Here is a 17,425-nt window from a genome sequence, read left to right as displayed (position 1 = left end):
TAATAAGTAATTCATAAATTAATTCCTCCTTGCGCAAGTAGCTGGGGTGGAGGACTTCGCGAGGGCCGGACATGATGACAGAAATTTACAAATTTAGAAAATTTCCAGCGACCGCGAAAATTCTTAGAGTTCGGTGTGGACACTATGTTTAGCCGTCAAAAGGGGCTTGATTGAGACCCATTCAACCACACTCTGCTAACACTTGTTCCAAGGTTACCCGTGGACCGCAAAGGTGAAAGAAGGTGCCGGGGTGAATGGGTCTAACTACAATGTCAAGAAAAGAATTTAAAACTTAAACTGAAGGTTATATTTTCTTAAATAACAAAATCTTCATACAAATTTTCATGTCAAGTACACTGACGAATTCTAAACAAGACAAGAAATCCAAAATTTAGTGACTGTTTAAAAAAACTGGGCTTCAAGCTCTTCGCTTTACAGTTCTTGAGCTCCTAGCTCAAATTTACAAAAAGCACAAATTTACTCAAGGGCAGAAATCCCTCAATACATGGAGCACTTGCTCCCAATTTACATCATCAAGCCTGCCAGAGGCATTTTTACAACACTTGAAAAGAGCTGACGTGGTCTCAGTTTTCCAGGCCTATTCAAAGCAATATCAGAAAATTACCATCACTCGCCACCAAGGCACAATTTACGAAATTTGAAACAGGGGTATCTAGTACCCAACCTATTGGGCTGTTGTGGAAAAATTCAGGTTAAGTAAATGGCCCAAAACACAAATTGAATGGAGGCGTGTACTTGCACTCCTAGAAATGAATTCTTAAAACCTAAAGGGCACTAGGCCGATGAAACAGGGGCTATTCCCAAACTATGGAGGTGACTCGTATAAGAATAAATTAAGACATTACAGAAAGGAAGAAAACCCGTTACAAAACGTAGTCACCTCAAACCAATATGAAGGGGAGTTCGAGAGGGTACATCACTCTCTATCTCCCATTTACAGTTAAAGATTTTATGAAGTTTTTACATTAGCCGGCAGAAAGTTACATTTTTAGAAAAGTAGGTTACATAGTTAATGAGTTGGACCTTTCCCTCGGGTTAAACTGCGGAGCTAGCAAGAAAGTAAGATGTTAGGTGGCCATTACCCTGCTGAAGAACTGCTGCCTGATGAAAGAGGCGCCGCCCACCTCCTGCTTGACACACACACTTAGTTATATGATGATCAAATGGCCAAGATACGAGAAAAGCCGCAGTTTAAAAACCCTCGGGGAAAGTTCAAGATCATTCATGAATAATCAAGACACACCCACAGAATTTTATTGGTTAAATTCAAAAGTGACACTCAGAATCGAGGAAGAAGCCTGTGATAGGCGGAAAATTATTTACAGAAATCAGAGATTGGCTAGATTCAAAACTGGCGGAAAGAAAAGATAAATATTGTCAACCCAAAAATAATATATAATATTAAAAAGGAGGCAACTAGATGGTTATAGGCATTATGTATTAAAATAAGCAAAATTTTCTCTGCTGCATACAACCTTAAGAGCATGAAATTAATTTATATTAAATCATTTGATATATATTTGTAAAAATAAAACATTGGCATTTTACCCAACATCTGGGCCCGAACTGCAGTTAAAGACTTTATGAACTTTTACATTAGCTGAAAGGAAATTTACATTTTAAGAAAACAAGTTACATAGTAGAAATTAGGACCTTCCCCTCATGTAAGTCTGCAGAGATAGCTACAGAAAAATAAGTCTGGTGGTCATTACCTTGGCTGATGGTCTGCCTGTCTTAACACACACACATTCTCAGAAATACGGCGATCAAGAGACAAGGTAGCCAGAAAATCCACAGTTTATATATGAGAGGGGACGGTTCTAGAGGGTTCTGGACTAATCCGGACATACCCTCTCAATTTTAATGGCAGAATCAAAAGTTACACACAAAAAACTAACAAGAAGCCTGTGGTAGGTTGAAAAATAATTACAGGAAATTCCTATTGGCCAGATTCAAAACTGGTGGATGAGAAAGAAGTGTTGCAAACTTTGAAATATATATAAAAAATAAATGAAGGTAAATTTACTTGAGAAAACCCATAAACACAAAATTTCTTTCAATAACAAATTGTTTTACCTTGCACCAGAGTGCATGACCTCAGTTTTTGTAATGACATCTATGGAGAAATGTCCAAACTTCTTGATGTACACCAAAACAAAACAAAATAAATCCAATCAGTTTACGAAACTTAGAAATGACGAATTTCTCAATTATTCAGTAGTGACATCTTCTGATTAATGTCCCAACTTCATGCCGTAACAGTTTCACATTTTGTTGGATAGATAGAGTTCATTAAGGCACTTCTTTTGAATGAGCGGTAGAGGTGTACCTTACATGTAATAAATATCATTTTTGGTCCGTATTGATGATATTTGATTGAAATAATAACATTAAGTTATTTATTAGACCACCTAATCAATACAAAATCGTCTTGGATGATTTACATAAATTTGTTAGCTAATAGTGGTACATGTTTCGCCTTCCCTGAAGGCATCATCAGCCATAGTCTTAACCTTAAATTAAAAATAAGCGTCTAAATAACATGTAGTAATGCATTTTAAAATCTTAAAGAGATCTGAAGTAAAATAACATTAAAAATAACAATGATGGTTTGAAAATACAATGTGATGAGATATAATAGTGGAAGTATTAACAAAATTAACATTAGAAGGCTGCTAAAATAAGTACAATGGATAAAACAACAGATTGTTATACAACAAGTAGTAAGATTGCATAAAAGTAAGGTTGATAGTCTGACGGTTATAATTAGACGATGGCGAAAAATCGTATATAATCAAAATAACATGCTACTAGCAAGAAGTCTACTGTTGCAAATACTTCTAACTCATAATGTTACAAGCTATCTTTGTCACCGTCAAATGATTCCACTTTTATATGCTTTTTCAACTAGAATATCTACAAACTCACAATTTACAACATTTGAACATCACTTCAAATTTTGAGATGGTCCATAGTGATCCTATTTGAAACTGTTCTTCAACTTCTATTCACCAACTTCATATCCTCAACGTGTTCTACAACTTCACCATATGCATCTGACTTTCGTCTTTTATCTTCAAGATCATGATTAACTTCGGATCTCTCGACCAACTTTGACTTTTATTCTCTCTTCGTTACTTTGATTATATACGATTTTTCGCCATCGTCTAATTATAACCGCCAGACTATCAACCTTACTTTTATGCAATCTTACTACTTGTTGTATAACAATCTGTTGTTTTATCCATTGTACTTATTTTAGCAGCCTTCTAATGTTAATTTTGTTAATACTTCCACTATTATATCTCATCACATTGTATTTTCAAACCATCATTGTTATTTTTAATGTTATTTTACTTCAAATCTCTTCAAGATTTTAAAATGCATTACTACATGTCATTTAGACGCTTATTTTTAATTTAAGGTTAAGAATATGGCTGATGATGCCTTCAGGGAAGGCGAAACATGTACCACTATTAGCTAACAAATTTATGTAAATCATCCAAGACGATTTTGTATTGATTAGGTGGTCTAATAAATAACTTAATGTTATTATTTCAATCAGAGGTGTACCTCCCGGTACAGAGACCAAAATATTCTTCTTCTTGGTTGGGACTTGATTTTGAATGTCATGACTCTTCATACAATTCTATGAACCATGCTCCACAATATACCGCAATATTTAGCTGTATGCATTATTCGTTCAAGTGGCGGATTCGTCGAGCTTTTTATCTGATCAATGTATCGGTTTGGGGAACATCCCGTCATCGGTTTTCCTTTAACTTTGCCCTGAATGAAATGCTTCTCAATGCCGTCTCTCAGACGACATGTTGAAAAATTTCAATATGCATTTGGATGTTTGGAAGTAGGCATGCGTTAAGGGAAATCCTTAGCTCCTACAGAAGGGAGTCATTCATTCTTCTTACTACCCATGATATTTGTAGTATTCTTCGATAGCATGTCATCTCAAAGGCTTCAATTCTCCTACAGCATGCAACATTTATAGTCCAGAACCCAGAGCTATACATGGCGATAGGAAATACTAAAGCTTTGACCAGTCGCTTCTTTGTTTCCTTGGTAATATGATCATCTTTTCATATTTTTGTTAGATTAGACAATACAGTCTTAGCCATACCTATTCTTCTTTTGAGTTCACCTTCACAATTTCCTTTTCTGGAAATGTGAATCCCTAAGTAGACTATTTCTCCCTTCAAATTTATATCCTGTATAAGCTGGAAAATTGTTAACCAGTCTGCCCACTACTGGCAAGCAACACTTGGTTCAGTTTAATTTAAAACCTGCTTCGTCACTCAAACTTTCAGTGCGTTGTAGAAGTTCTGCTAATTCTTACTCCGAACTAGCCAGTAATGTAGTATCGTCTGCGCAGTGGAGATTTTCTTGCCGCCTATTTGAACCTCACCTTTCCAGTCCACTGTGGCCTTTTTGATGATCCATTCCCATAGGTGTTGAATAGGTGTGGTGGCAAAACATATCCCTGTCTGATGCCTTTTCTGACCTTACAGGGCTCTGATAACTTCCTATCGATTCTAACGTTTGCCTTGTTGTTGGTATGTCATAATTTTATCAGTTGTATAAGATGAGTTGGTTTTGCCATTTCCTCAAACACGTCCCAAAGACAGTTCCAATTAACATTACCAAAGGCTTTAGGGTAATCAAGGAAACAGAATATTGCTAGCACATTGATTTCTCTATCATTTGCCACATATTTATTATATTTTCTCTTGTTCCTCGTCCTGTGCAAAACCTGCTTGCTCTGACATTATTTGAGGAAGGAGATACTACTTCAAGCACTCTTGTCATGGTTTATTAGTGAGATGGTTCTGTAATTCCAATATAAAGGGTCTGTTACTGGACATCATAAATTTTCCAGCTGACTCATTCCTGGTTGCCCCAGTGTGTCAAATTATCTCATCAGTTGGTAACTAGCACACCTACTAAGATGCATGGCTAGTGCATATAGTGGAGACCACTGTGTAAGCTACTTGGAGCCACAGGCAGTATCAATTCACTATGACAGGCTTTGTCTCATTTACAAAAAATGATGCCTGCTAAGCCATCAGATGATATAGATATTTGAAATATTTCACGTTCCCTATGGAAACACAGCTAACTGATATGCACAGCACCACAGCAAATAGTGGAGACGCGCGCAGAAATGTGTAGTAGGGTTGGGCAGACCGGAACAGTCAGCTGTTCCGAAACATTAAGAGCTTGAGGTGGACTGTTTCAGTACACTGTGCCAGCACACGACACATGGAATTGTAACAGTGCGGAAGAGATAACTTTGTGAAGCAACATTCCATGCTCTGTATCAGCTGGAAAGTGCCTGTACCGGGCGAGCTGTGTGAAGTTATAGCCAGCATAAAGCTGCACGGAACGCGAAGGAACAATCAGAACTCTGAAATTCGTATCCAGTAATCAAGTTTAAAGGCTGCTTTTATGTTAAGATTTTACAGTCAACATGAAATACGCATATCACAGTTACAGCGACAATACAGGTGTTTACAAGTAACTATTCCAAGGATATTTTCACAAATTGAAACGTATCGGCCTGTATTATGAGCAATTAGGAGCAGGATAAAGCTGACCCAGATGACTTGGCACCACTGACCCCTGCAATGTTCCTGCAGGACAATCTTTCAGTTGGGGTGGCAGACCTTGACCACCTGGATGCTATAGATATCAGGAAGAGAGCAAAGTACGTCCAACATCTGCGGGAGCAGCTGAGGAGAAGGTTTCGGGAGGAGTATCTGAGTGTTCTGGTGCAGCAGAAGACAGGGAAGGAACACAAGGAACCTTTGAAGGTCGGTGATATAGTTCTGGCTGGTTCTGATGATAAAAGAAGACTGGAATGGCCTGTTGCTAGAGTGGTAGAGGTAATCCCAGGACAAGATAGTCACGTGAGAGTAGTGAAAGTTAGAGTTGCAGGAAGAGATATCATAAGACCTGTTCAGCGAATTTTTTCCTTGGAGGTGTCTTCACCAGAGGATGTACCACATCTGGAAAGAGATAGTGATGTCAACCTGAGAACTGATACTCCAGCTGTGGAGCCTTCAGTGTTGAAGACTAGGAGTGGGCGTTCAGTGATTTTTTTGCTAGGGGCTTTACGTCGCACCGACACAGATAGGTCTTATGGCGACGATGGGATGGAAAAGGCCTAGGAGTTGGAAGGAAGCGGCCGTGGCCTTAATTAAGGTACAGCCCCAGTATTTGCCTGGTGTGAAAATGGGAAACCACGGAAAACCATCTTCAGGGCTGCCGATAGTGGGATTCGAACCTACTATCTCCCGGATGCAAGCCCACAGCCACGCGCCTCTACGCGCACGGCCAACTCGCCCGGTCGTTCAGTAAATATACCAGTTCGGTTTAGGGAGTAATCTAATGACGATAATTTTTTAGGGTGATCGTTTTGATTTTATTGTATAACAAAAAATCAAGGTGGGAGGTATGTCACGTTCCGTCCTTTTGTAGAGATCTAGCCGAGTGAAATAACTTTACGTTTGACGGGCTTTGGTTCACTAACACGAGACAGTCACTTGTTACAGTCTTCAAGTTATGGTTATGTTGCGTATATACACTGACTGACAGAGCAAATGCAACACCAAGAAGGAGTGGTTCGAAAGGGATGAAAGTTGGGGAAAAAACAGAGACGGCACGGACGAATAATTGATGTTTATTTCAAACCGATATGCAGGTTACACAATGCGCACGGCATCGACTCAGTAGGATGTAGGACCACCGCGAGCGGCGATGCACGCAGAAACACGTCGAGGTACAGAGTCAATAAGAGTGCGGATGGTGTCCTGAGGGATGGTTCTCCATTCTCTGTCAACCATTTGCCACAGTTGGTCGTCCGTACGAGGCTGGGGCAGAGTTTGCAAACGGCGTCCAATGAGATCCCACACGTGTTCGATTGGTGAGAGATCCGGAGAGTACGCTGGCCACGGAAGCATCTGTACACCTCGTAGAGCCTGTTGAGAGATGCGAGCAGTGTGTGGGCGGGCATTATCCTGCTGAAACAGAGCATTGGGCAGCCCCTGAAGGTACGGGAGTGCCACCGGCCGCAGCACATGCTGCACGTAGCGGTGGGCATTTAACGTGCCTTGAATACGCACTAGAGGTGACGTGGAATCATACGCAATAGCGCCCCAAACCATGATGCCGCGTTGTCTAGCGGTAGGGCGCTCCACAGTTACTGCCGGATTTGACCTTTCTCCACGCCGACGCCACACTCGTCTGCGGTGACTATCACTGACAGAACAGAAGCGTGACTCATCGGAGAACACGACGTTCCTCCATTCCCTCATCCAAGTCGCTCTAGCCCGGCACCATGCCAGGCGTGCACGTCTATGCTGTGGAGTCAATGGTAGTCTTCTGAGCGGACGCCGGGAGTGCAGGCCTTCTTCAACCAATCGACGGGAAATTGTTCTGGTCGATATTGGAACAGCCAGGGTGTCTTGCACATGCTGAAGAATGGCGGTTGACGTGGCGTGCGGGGCTGCCACCGCTTGGCGGCGGATGCGCCGATCCTCGCGTGCTGACGTCACTCGGGCTGCGCCTGGACCCCTCGCACGTGCCACATGTCCCTGCGCCAACCATCTTCGCCTCAGGCGCTGCACCGTGGACACATCCCTATGGGTATCGGCTGCGATTTGACGAAGCGACCAACCTGCCCTTCTCAGCCCGATCACCATACCCCTCGTAAAGTCGTCTGTCTGCTGGAAATGCCTCCGTTGACGGCGGCCTGGCATTCTTAGCTATACACGTGTCCTGTGGCACACGACAACACGTTCTACAATGACTGTCGGCTGAGAAATCACGGTACGAAGTGGGCCATTCGCCAACGCCGTGTCCCATTTATCGTTCGCTACGTGCGCAGCACAGCGGCGCATTTCACATCATGAGCATACCTCAGTGACGTCAGTCTACCCTGCAATTGGCATAAAGTTCTGACCACTCCTTCTTGGTGTTGCATTTGCTCTGTCAGTCAGTGTAGATGTGTCGGAAATACAGTCTTACCTTGAATGAAGTAATTTGTTGTTACTGTTTCCGAAAATAAGAAGTGCCTGCATTTTTGACAAACCAGTCTGCCAGGTAGGTTTTCTGGTTTGAATGGAACATAACGGTTAGAATTATCAGCTGCCGGGCTCGATTCCCGGTACTGCTAGAGATTTAAGAATGGCAGGAGGGCTGGTATGTAGTTAAAATGATACATGCAGTTCATCTTCATTGGAGGTGTACCTGAAAAGAGCTGCACCTAAGGATGAGAACACTACTTTATTTTACTACCCACCATCACGGGAACTATTTCTTCTAAACGATACATTAATGGGAAATGAATCATAGCTACGAACAATAAATTCAAGACCACGACTACTGTTTGGAATGTAACCACGGTAATCGTTATCAACCACTACAGGAAATGAGCAATTCATTTATGATATTTATTGTGTGATACGACTTATTCGCTGGCATTACTCCTTGGAAGCTCTAGGTTCACAGAATTAACGGATTAAACATCATTATCACAATGGGGTTTGTGGTTTGTCGTTTTTTAGAGGTTTCCTTTCTGTCTGACTCATTCACGCCTATGAATTGCACTGACAATGAAACATCTTCCAGCTGGAACGAAATGGATGACCTCAGGGTTCGGTCTGTACAGGTTTCTAGAGACCCTAGAGACGTGCCAGCGAACTAGTGCTTTGAAAAGTCGGCTGCAAGCTTGGACTTTTAAGTAGCCGTTGACAATTTGCTCATTCCCAAACTCAAGACACCTGCCCAGATCCGTTTCTGATGTGATACAGTGTTTCCAGGTTAGTATATGTCCGGCTCCTTGATTGAATGGTGAACGTAGTGGCGTTCGGTTCAGAGGGTCGCGGGTTCGATTTCTGCCGGTTCGGCAATTTTAAATGGTTTATTCCCTTGGCTCGGGGATGAAATTATTGTTATTAGTGTACTATGTATCCTGGTATGGCCTAAACAAGGTTTCTCCTTCCTCACTGACAAGTCTCAGTCAAATCTTTAGCTTTGACACTAATAAACCTTTCGACTTGGGAGTAAGGTGTTCATTTATGTAGACGAGCTGGTTAGAAGCATTCACACCAATTTCCGAAGAGTACAGTCATCTAATCTGCTTTATCGCTACCATCAGTTCTTGCTTTTTTCCACCGGTTTGTAAATTTCACACCGGGCAAGTTGGCCGAGCGGTTAGGGGCGTGCGGCTGTGAGCTTGCATCCAGGAGATAGTGGGTTCGAATCCAACTGTTGGCAGCGCCGAAGATGGTTTTCCGTGGTTTCCTATTTTCACACCAGGAAAATGCTGGGGCTGTACCTTAATTAAGGCCACGGCCGCTTCTTTCCACTCCTAGGCTTTTTCTATCCCATTGTCGCCGTAAAACCTATCTGTGTCGGTGCGACGTAACACCACTACCAAAAATTTTTTTTAAAAAAAAATTAAAATTAAAATTTCACGATGATAGATCGCAGAATACTTTTGTTGATAGAAGGAACTCTGTGAGAGATAATGATATCAGCTTTATTCACTTCGCATCCCATGGCTTTACCAATGTTCTGAAGAACTATATCTTCACCTTGTACTGTTGGGACTCCATGAATTTCCACATTTTTCCTCGACATGTAGCCTACTGATTCAATTCCATTTCATCAGTTGATCACCGAGCTCGATAGCTGCAGTCGCTTAAGTGCGGCCAGTATCCAGTATCCAGGAGATAGTAGGTTCGAACCCCACTGTCGGCAGCCCTGAAGATGGTTTTCCGTGGTTTCCCATTTTCACACCAGGCAAATGCTGGGGCTGTACCTTAATTAAGGCCACGGCCGCTTCCTTCCCACTCCTAGCCCTTTCCTGTTCCATCGTCGCCATAAGACCTATCTGTGTCGGTGCGACGTAAAGCAACTAGCAGCATCAGTTGATTCTGAAGCCTATAGTGATGCCGTTCCTAATGTAGCCAATCATTATGATGAATTGTGTTAAGTTATCACTTGCAGAGTTAATAATAATTGTACCTCGTACACCTCTACGCCGCGCGTTCAAAACGATCGCCTAAAAGAACTCCTCTATCTATCAAATGTGAAACCAATAATACAAGTTCGAACTTTACTCTGAAGATGTCACCACTAAAATCTGAAATAATTTTGTTATTGTGAAGTTTCCTGAACTGTGTGAATTTCTACTTGTTTTGTTTTCGATTTATCAAGAAGTTTGAACATTCTTCCATAGTTGTCACTACAAAAGACCTATGATCATGCACCCTGGTGCGAAGTGAAAGAACTTTTGATTTAAAGAAGTTTTGTATTCATAATTTTTTTTTACTAAGTGATGTTCATTTATTTTTGGGTTGGCAATATTTACCTTTACTTTCCGCCAGTTTTGAATCTAGCCAATCCCTAATTTCTGTATATAATTTTCTACCAATCACAGTCTTCTTCTTCTTCTTCTTCTTCTTCATCATCATCTTCTTCTTCTTCTTCTTCAATTTTCAGTGTAACTTTCAAATTCACCAATAAAAACGAGAGGGTGTGGCTAGTTTAATCTTGAATGGTCTCGAACTTCCCCCGAGGGTTTATATACTGCGGATTTTCACGTCTCTTGCCAATTGATCGTCATCTTACTGAGTGTGTGTGTCAAGCAGGAGGCGGGAGGCCTCTTCGTCAGCTGCTAGAACTTCTACCAGGTAATGGCCACTTAACATCTTTATTTCTTGTTAGCTCCGCAGTTTAACCCGAGGGAAAGGTCCGAAACTGTAACCAACTTCTCTAAAATGTAAATCTCCTTTCGGCTAATGTAAAAATTTCATAAAACGTTCATGGTAAATCGGGGATAGAGAGTGATATACCCTCTCGAGCTCCCCTTCATCTTGGTTTGAGGTGCCACATTTGTTTCTGCGATGTATTAAAGTTATTTCCATGCGAGCAACCTCAGTAGTTTGGGATTAGCCCCTGTTTCGTCGGCCAAGTGCCCTATAGGTCTTTAAATTTTTTGGAGCTCGATCTGCGACTTCATTCAAGTTGTATTCGGGCCGTTTATTTAACCTGTTCTTTTTTACTAAGGCCCTGTAGGTTGGGTACTAGATACCTCTGTGTAATAAAATTCTAATTGTAAATAGTGCCTTGTAAGGCCAGTGATTATTAGGTTTTCTTGTTATGTTGCCTTGAGTAGGCTTGGAAAACTGAGAGCACGTTAGCTCTTTTTAAGTGTTGTAAAAGCGCCTCTGGGAGGCTTGATATTGTAAGTTGGGAGCAAGTGCTCCATGCATTGAGGGATTTCTGTCCTTGAGTAAATTTGTGTTCTTTTGTAAATTTGAGCTAGGAGCTCAAGAATTGTAAAGCGAGGGGCTTGAAGCCCAGATTCTTAAACTGTTACTAAATTTTGAATTTTCTTTTCTTGTCTAAAATTTGTCATTGTACCTGACGTTTCGTTGTTCTGAAAATTTGCTAAGGTAGAATTTAAGAAAATATAACCTTCAGTTTAAGTTTTGAATTCTTTTCTTGACATTGTAGTGCACCCGTCCACCTCCCGAGTCCCAGACTAGCATTTATCTCAGGGGTGTCGGTTCATTATTTAAATCATCAAATATAAATATAACGGCATAATAGAACACGGGGATGAACGGAGCAACTTAAAATTAAAAGGGGGAAGGCTCGATTGTAACTTGACTTTAAGGACTCCATGATAGGACTAGGAAGTGACTGTTACTTTAAAAAGGGCATCATCTAACTACAATAAAAAGATTATGAGAGTGGTTTCCTTTGAAATAATTTGCCAGAAGGAGCGGTTTATTACGCCATTTGACGTATAAAACTTTGATACACGTGGCATCAATATTTGAATTTACACACATGTTACATATATAAATCACTTGCCATACCGCAAGTGGTATCAATATCTTGCTGCGTTGCTTCTGAAATAAAATGACATTTTGGAGGTATAATTTACGGATCGATTCCATTTGAATCGAACCGTCACTCAAAGATATAGCTTCCTTCTATCGGGAGCCCGAGCATAACCCATGTTACGGTCGGCTTCCCGATTTAACTAAGATGATGTACTCCGGCTATATACATTTTTCCGAGACCGGTACTCGGACTGGGTAATGTTTCTCGTGAAGTGCGAAAACTGGATTCCACGGACAGTCCCTATCTTACGATATCCAGCTGATGCCATACCAATGAATTAGCATTTGCCTTTTATTTACATGTGATCTGAATTGTCACCAGTTAGCCTCAGTAGACTACTGCCACAGATGAGATAACGAGAAGCGGTGGGAAATACCGTGGCCATGGCCCCCCTCGCATCGCGAGCGAAGTAAACAAACACGCAAGTATGACTGTCACATCGTCCCATACGAAACCGTACAAAAACGAGGCAACCAAATGATTCTAATATTAACACTCTCATTATTCAAACATACGAATAGAGGGATGTTGTCACCAAATAATTTAATCCACGAAATTATCATCCTCGAAATTATTATTATTATTATTATTATTATTATGCAACGGTTCCTGGCACTGTCACGTTGATTAATATCGTCATTATTATGCGGGATGCAAACACAAATGGTTATTACTGTTATTATTATTATATCCCTCTCGTGGTTATATTTATTATTAATTGATAGGTGACTCAAGATATTATTATTATTCACGTCACTTAAAAAGGTTATTATCATTAATGAACCGGTCACTTACGCCAAAACATATATTAAGATATCGGTCGCAATTACAAATTAATTCACTGATCAACCAACGACATCACTACAGTTATTATTATGACAATTATTCTTAATCCGACCGCGGTGATTTAACATCGTCCTTACATTGTTATTATTATTATCGGTTGCATATTATCATTTAGATTCCCGTTTAACATCTTCATCAACGCTCAATTAATTAAGGCGGTCCAATCCTTTATCTGCAATATTTATTATTATTATTATCACGACATCATGATTGTCCTCACTCGTTATTACCATGAATACAATATACGACCATTTCTGTGGAATCTGAACTCTCATTATCCTTAGATCCGTTGTATCTCAACGAATAACTGTGCAGTCTATTTATTTCGTACATGCTGTCACGGGTTCGAATTCTACCCGCTGCGTAACTCAGTATTTCTCTGTGACACTGCCCGTACATTTTACACTCATATCAATATCCTAAGTGTCTCTCGTACGGAATTTATTTTCCTCTCTATCTCAATATTCCTCGATTCATTTATTTATTCCTCACAGAATTATCAACGGACTTATTTATTCATTTCGGACATCGTACGACCTTTTATTATCTGACTGCAAATTCTTTCACATTTTCTATCTCATTTGGATCTATGCCTTAGTTCATTCTCCACAAATAATCGTAACATCTTGAAATTATATTTACCAAAATTTGACAATCATGGTCTCGTAATATTAGCACTACATGTTCCGGCTAATGAATCGCAACTTCAAAACGCGACATTTATACGTAAAAAAAATATTGGACCGTAATTTAAACCACACGTTCATTAACATGTACGGATTATTAACACCGATCTACATTTCAATATTATTATTCGATCAAATTAAGTTATCACGCACTTTAATTCCAAATTAAAACGACCTCCCGTCATTAAATGATTCCCAATAAACTCAACACTTGATCACATAAATTATTATTATCTCCAAATCATATTTAAAAAAGAAATATCTTCTTAAAAAAAATAGTTATATTATTTATTTATTATTATTATTAATATTTAAAAAAATAATAATTTCGCCTGTAATACGGTAGTCCACTCTTATTATGTTTAACGCATAACCCCTTGTACAAAGTCAATTTATTCTGGCACTAATCACTCCAGATATGATTTACTTGGAAATATTATATTAATCGCATCTCACAAATTTAACAACTTCACTTTGAAAATATGACCATATTAATTTCAACAAAACACTCTTGGTATGGCGAAGCTGGATTTTCCTTCCATGTCATTAAATGGCTCGTTAAAATGACAAAACATAAAAGCACATATCGGGTCTTATTTAACTAGCATAATCAAAATCAAATGTAAAGAAATTATCGACTACAAAGAAAATATGAATGCATGCATGACTTAACGTACTACACTATATATACAAATTTACATCTCCAACAAACTGAATACATAAAAGACCCGATTATTTACATTATTATGATTTACTACTGTCCGTGCTACAAATTTAGGATGGGGTCGTTAAGCGACCCATCTTGTTACAGAAGGTAACCAAGTATGACCAAATTATTCCCATTTTTCCCATCACGATAACATTTCCCAAATATATTTTACAGTTTAGTACTCATCTTAGTTATCGGTATTCCATTGCAGCTTTGCAGACGAGAGGCTCCATCCAGCCCCTCTCTGCGTTTTACTCCTCCATCCTTGATGGCGTAGTTTCACAAAAGATTTCCTGGCACATTATTATTATTTTACACTCATATCTTGATTACCACAAACCTTCACCATTTACTACGTTAACACTGTATACTTTAATTTGGATACAACAAATTTCTATCCTAGACCCAAGAATTTAATATATTTACACTATTTAATCTTCGTCCACCTACCGCACAATGGACCTGGACACGTACGACGAGGTGTCAACTATTTCGCCCGTCGCGATACGCCCGATTTATACGGCATTCTTGACGTGTTCATTACATCGGTTCGGTATAGCTAAGTACAGGCTACTACTTCCTTAAAGTACTGTTCGTCACACAGTCTATTATGTACGTACTTATGGTGATATATTTTATACTACTCTCTTGCAGGATAATTACTTTACGTCACTGATTATTCATAAATAACAAACACTATCCTACGTTAACTATTTCCAGATTTAACATGTTGCTTGAGCGCGATCACACTTTACAAACACTGGCGGATGCTCGCGCCATTAAATGACTGTACGTCCGTAGAATTCTAAGTTACCGGCGACCAACAGTTCAGCTCCCGATATTCAATTCACGTGTGCTGGCGACCGTCAATTCAGCTCCAACGATTCAAGACAAGTGGCTGGCGACCGTCAATTCAGCTCCGTATATATGGATGAAGCCTTTTTCCCGCGGATTCGTTGACGTCATACCCCTTAGGGAGGGGGTGGATTTTTAATATCGGTACTTGCACTCCGAATTGGAAGTTAAAATTTACATCAAATTAATCCACTCCGCTAGCATATCTGCTGGATAAAATATGAACTCCTGGTGATCACAGATTTAGGAGATATGGGTGGATTTCGCTCCTCACATTTCGCGCCTTCGTAAGCGTCTCTGACAACGTGGTCTTCTTTCAGCCAATGAGATTCAAGCTGTCCGGTTTCCAAGAAATCCAGCCTTCAATTTAATTAATTTGCCAATAAGTATTGATTATTTTTCCATGCGTGACATCTAATAAATTCATTACATCCATCCGCGTACTCATATTAATTTATTACTGATTACTTTTGTAGTTACGAAAATATCTCATCCCTCATTCCTTAAGATGGTATCACTGAGTCTCCCATCAAATTTTTACTATTGGCCGGCAAGCGGTCACGTGATTTAAATCTCCACCTGCTCGAACTTAGGCTAGCGAACGTACACTCAGCCGCTGTAATTTTCCATGAGGTCATGGAATTTCCGTCCTACCAAAAATATCCCAAGGTCTTACTCATGTGGTGGGTTTTCTTTGTATGACTCTCACCCTTCCTCTTTCTGACCAAGACTTATTTGTGGACTCTGTATTTACTTGTACGCCAACTAATGATATTCCCTGCTGTGAAGTAGCTAAAAGTTGTCGTGTTGAGCTAATCCGTCAGGCTCCAGTCTGTCGTCCTTCCTTCGCTCTGATTTCGACATTACCTAAACGAAATATTTTCAAATACACTCCTCTGTATTTCAATAAATGTACCATATTATTTTACCGATCAAATCATGATTGATTATGTGCCTAAGTCACTCGGGTTCATCTTCCTCTTGCCCAGGTAAAAAAAATCTAGTGAGCATCATGAGATTTTTTTTTATGATGTGTCCATATCATCACTATCATGATTTGACATCGGATCCTCTGTTCTGCGACGGCTATTGATTTCGTCTCTCAACATCTGGTTCCTGACCCTTAACTCCTCGTTCTGTCTTTCGATTTGATGGATTGTATTGACAAATTCCTGCACGTCGCTGTCTATCTCTCCACACTCTGGACATGGCCTTGCTTCAATTGGTGTATGGATTACTTGGACTTCTTCTTCCCTTCCGTCATCTTCTTCATCCTCTTCTTCGACATCATCTTCTTCCGGCTCGTCATCTGCTTCCTCTCGTTCATCCTCTGCTTCCCTGTGGTCTGCTGGCGTGTGGTAAAGCTTTAAATTTGCAGCGTTATAGATGTTCTCTGAACTTCCATCCAAGCTCTGAACTTTGTAAGCATTGTTGTCATAAGTTTGTATAATCTTGAAAGGTCCCACGAACAATTTGCAAAACTTGTGGTACACCTTCTGCTCTGGGTTAGATACACTAGGCTTCTTCACTAGAACGAGCTCGCCAACCCTCAACGGACGGTGGAATCGCTTATTCCTCAGCCTTCTCAATCGTCGTTCTGCTTGTGCCTCCAAATGTTCCCGTGTCTTTCTGATACAAATTTCGCTGGATACGCGTGGATCTACAGGACATGCTACTGCATCGTGCCATGGCCTGGCCGGATATCTGTTAAAGTGGACCACTTCCGGTATCTGTCCTGTTGCTTCGTGGATCGTGGTGTTAATACATTTAGTTATAATGGGCACCACGTCAATCCACCGCCAATGTGCCTCGGAACAACAGATCCTGCAGAATTTTGCAATCTCTCGCATGATCCTCTCTGATGGATTCGATTCGGGATGGCGAATCGAACTAAGTACATGCTGAATGTCTAGTTGTCGTAATTGATTTGCAAACGCAGCAGATGTGAACTGACTACCATGATCAGTAAGGATCTTCTTAGGCTTCCCCATCTGTGGAATGATATGTGAAGTAATTCCTCGTAGTACAGTTTTAGAATTTGCCTTTTGCAGCGGATACAAGGCTACCAATTTAGAGAATACATCTAAACTAACAAGGATGAATTGATTTCCCCTACGGGCCTTGGGGAGTGGTCCGTACAGGTCCATTGCGAATATCTCGCGGGGTTCAGTAGGTAACAGTGGGCGCGGAGATTGCTTAAGTAAGTATGGATTAGGTTTAATCCTTTGGCAGACGTCACATGATCGTAGTACATTTCGGACTGTTTGGTTCATCTTGGCCCACACGAATGTCTCTTGGATAGTTGCCAAGACCTTCCCTATACCTCCGTGTCCAATGACCCGGTGTACATGGTTGACTACCGGTACTTGCATTT

The 17,425-nt window shown here is 40.4% G+C and overlaps 1 protein-coding gene across 1 annotated transcript in view; it reads right to left on the bottom strand.

The window, feature by feature from the left end:
• Nucleotides 1-17,425, bottom strand: part of LOC136866796 (uncharacterized) — a 382,310-nt gene that overhangs the window by 205,524 nt on the left and 159,361 nt on the right. The window contains exons 5-6 of the mRNA XM_068226847.1: nucleotides 17,168-17,171; nucleotides 10,479-10,529 (exon numbers count right to left, since the gene is read on the bottom strand). Of these exons, the coding sequence (XP_068082948.1) occupies nucleotides 10,479-10,529; nucleotides 17,168-17,171 (55 nt within the window). The remainder of the gene's footprint in view (nucleotides 1-10,478; nucleotides 10,530-17,167; nucleotides 17,172-17,425) is intronic.

This window comes from Anabrus simplex, chromosome 3, assembly GCF_040414725.1.
Source record: "Anabrus simplex isolate iqAnaSimp1 chromosome 3, ASM4041472v1, whole genome shotgun sequence".
Lineage (NCBI taxonomy): Eukaryota > Metazoa > Arthropoda > Insecta > Orthoptera > Tettigoniidae > Anabrus > Anabrus simplex.
Note: the sequence above shows the minus strand (reverse complement) of the source record. Positions and strands in the feature narration are given on the sequence as shown.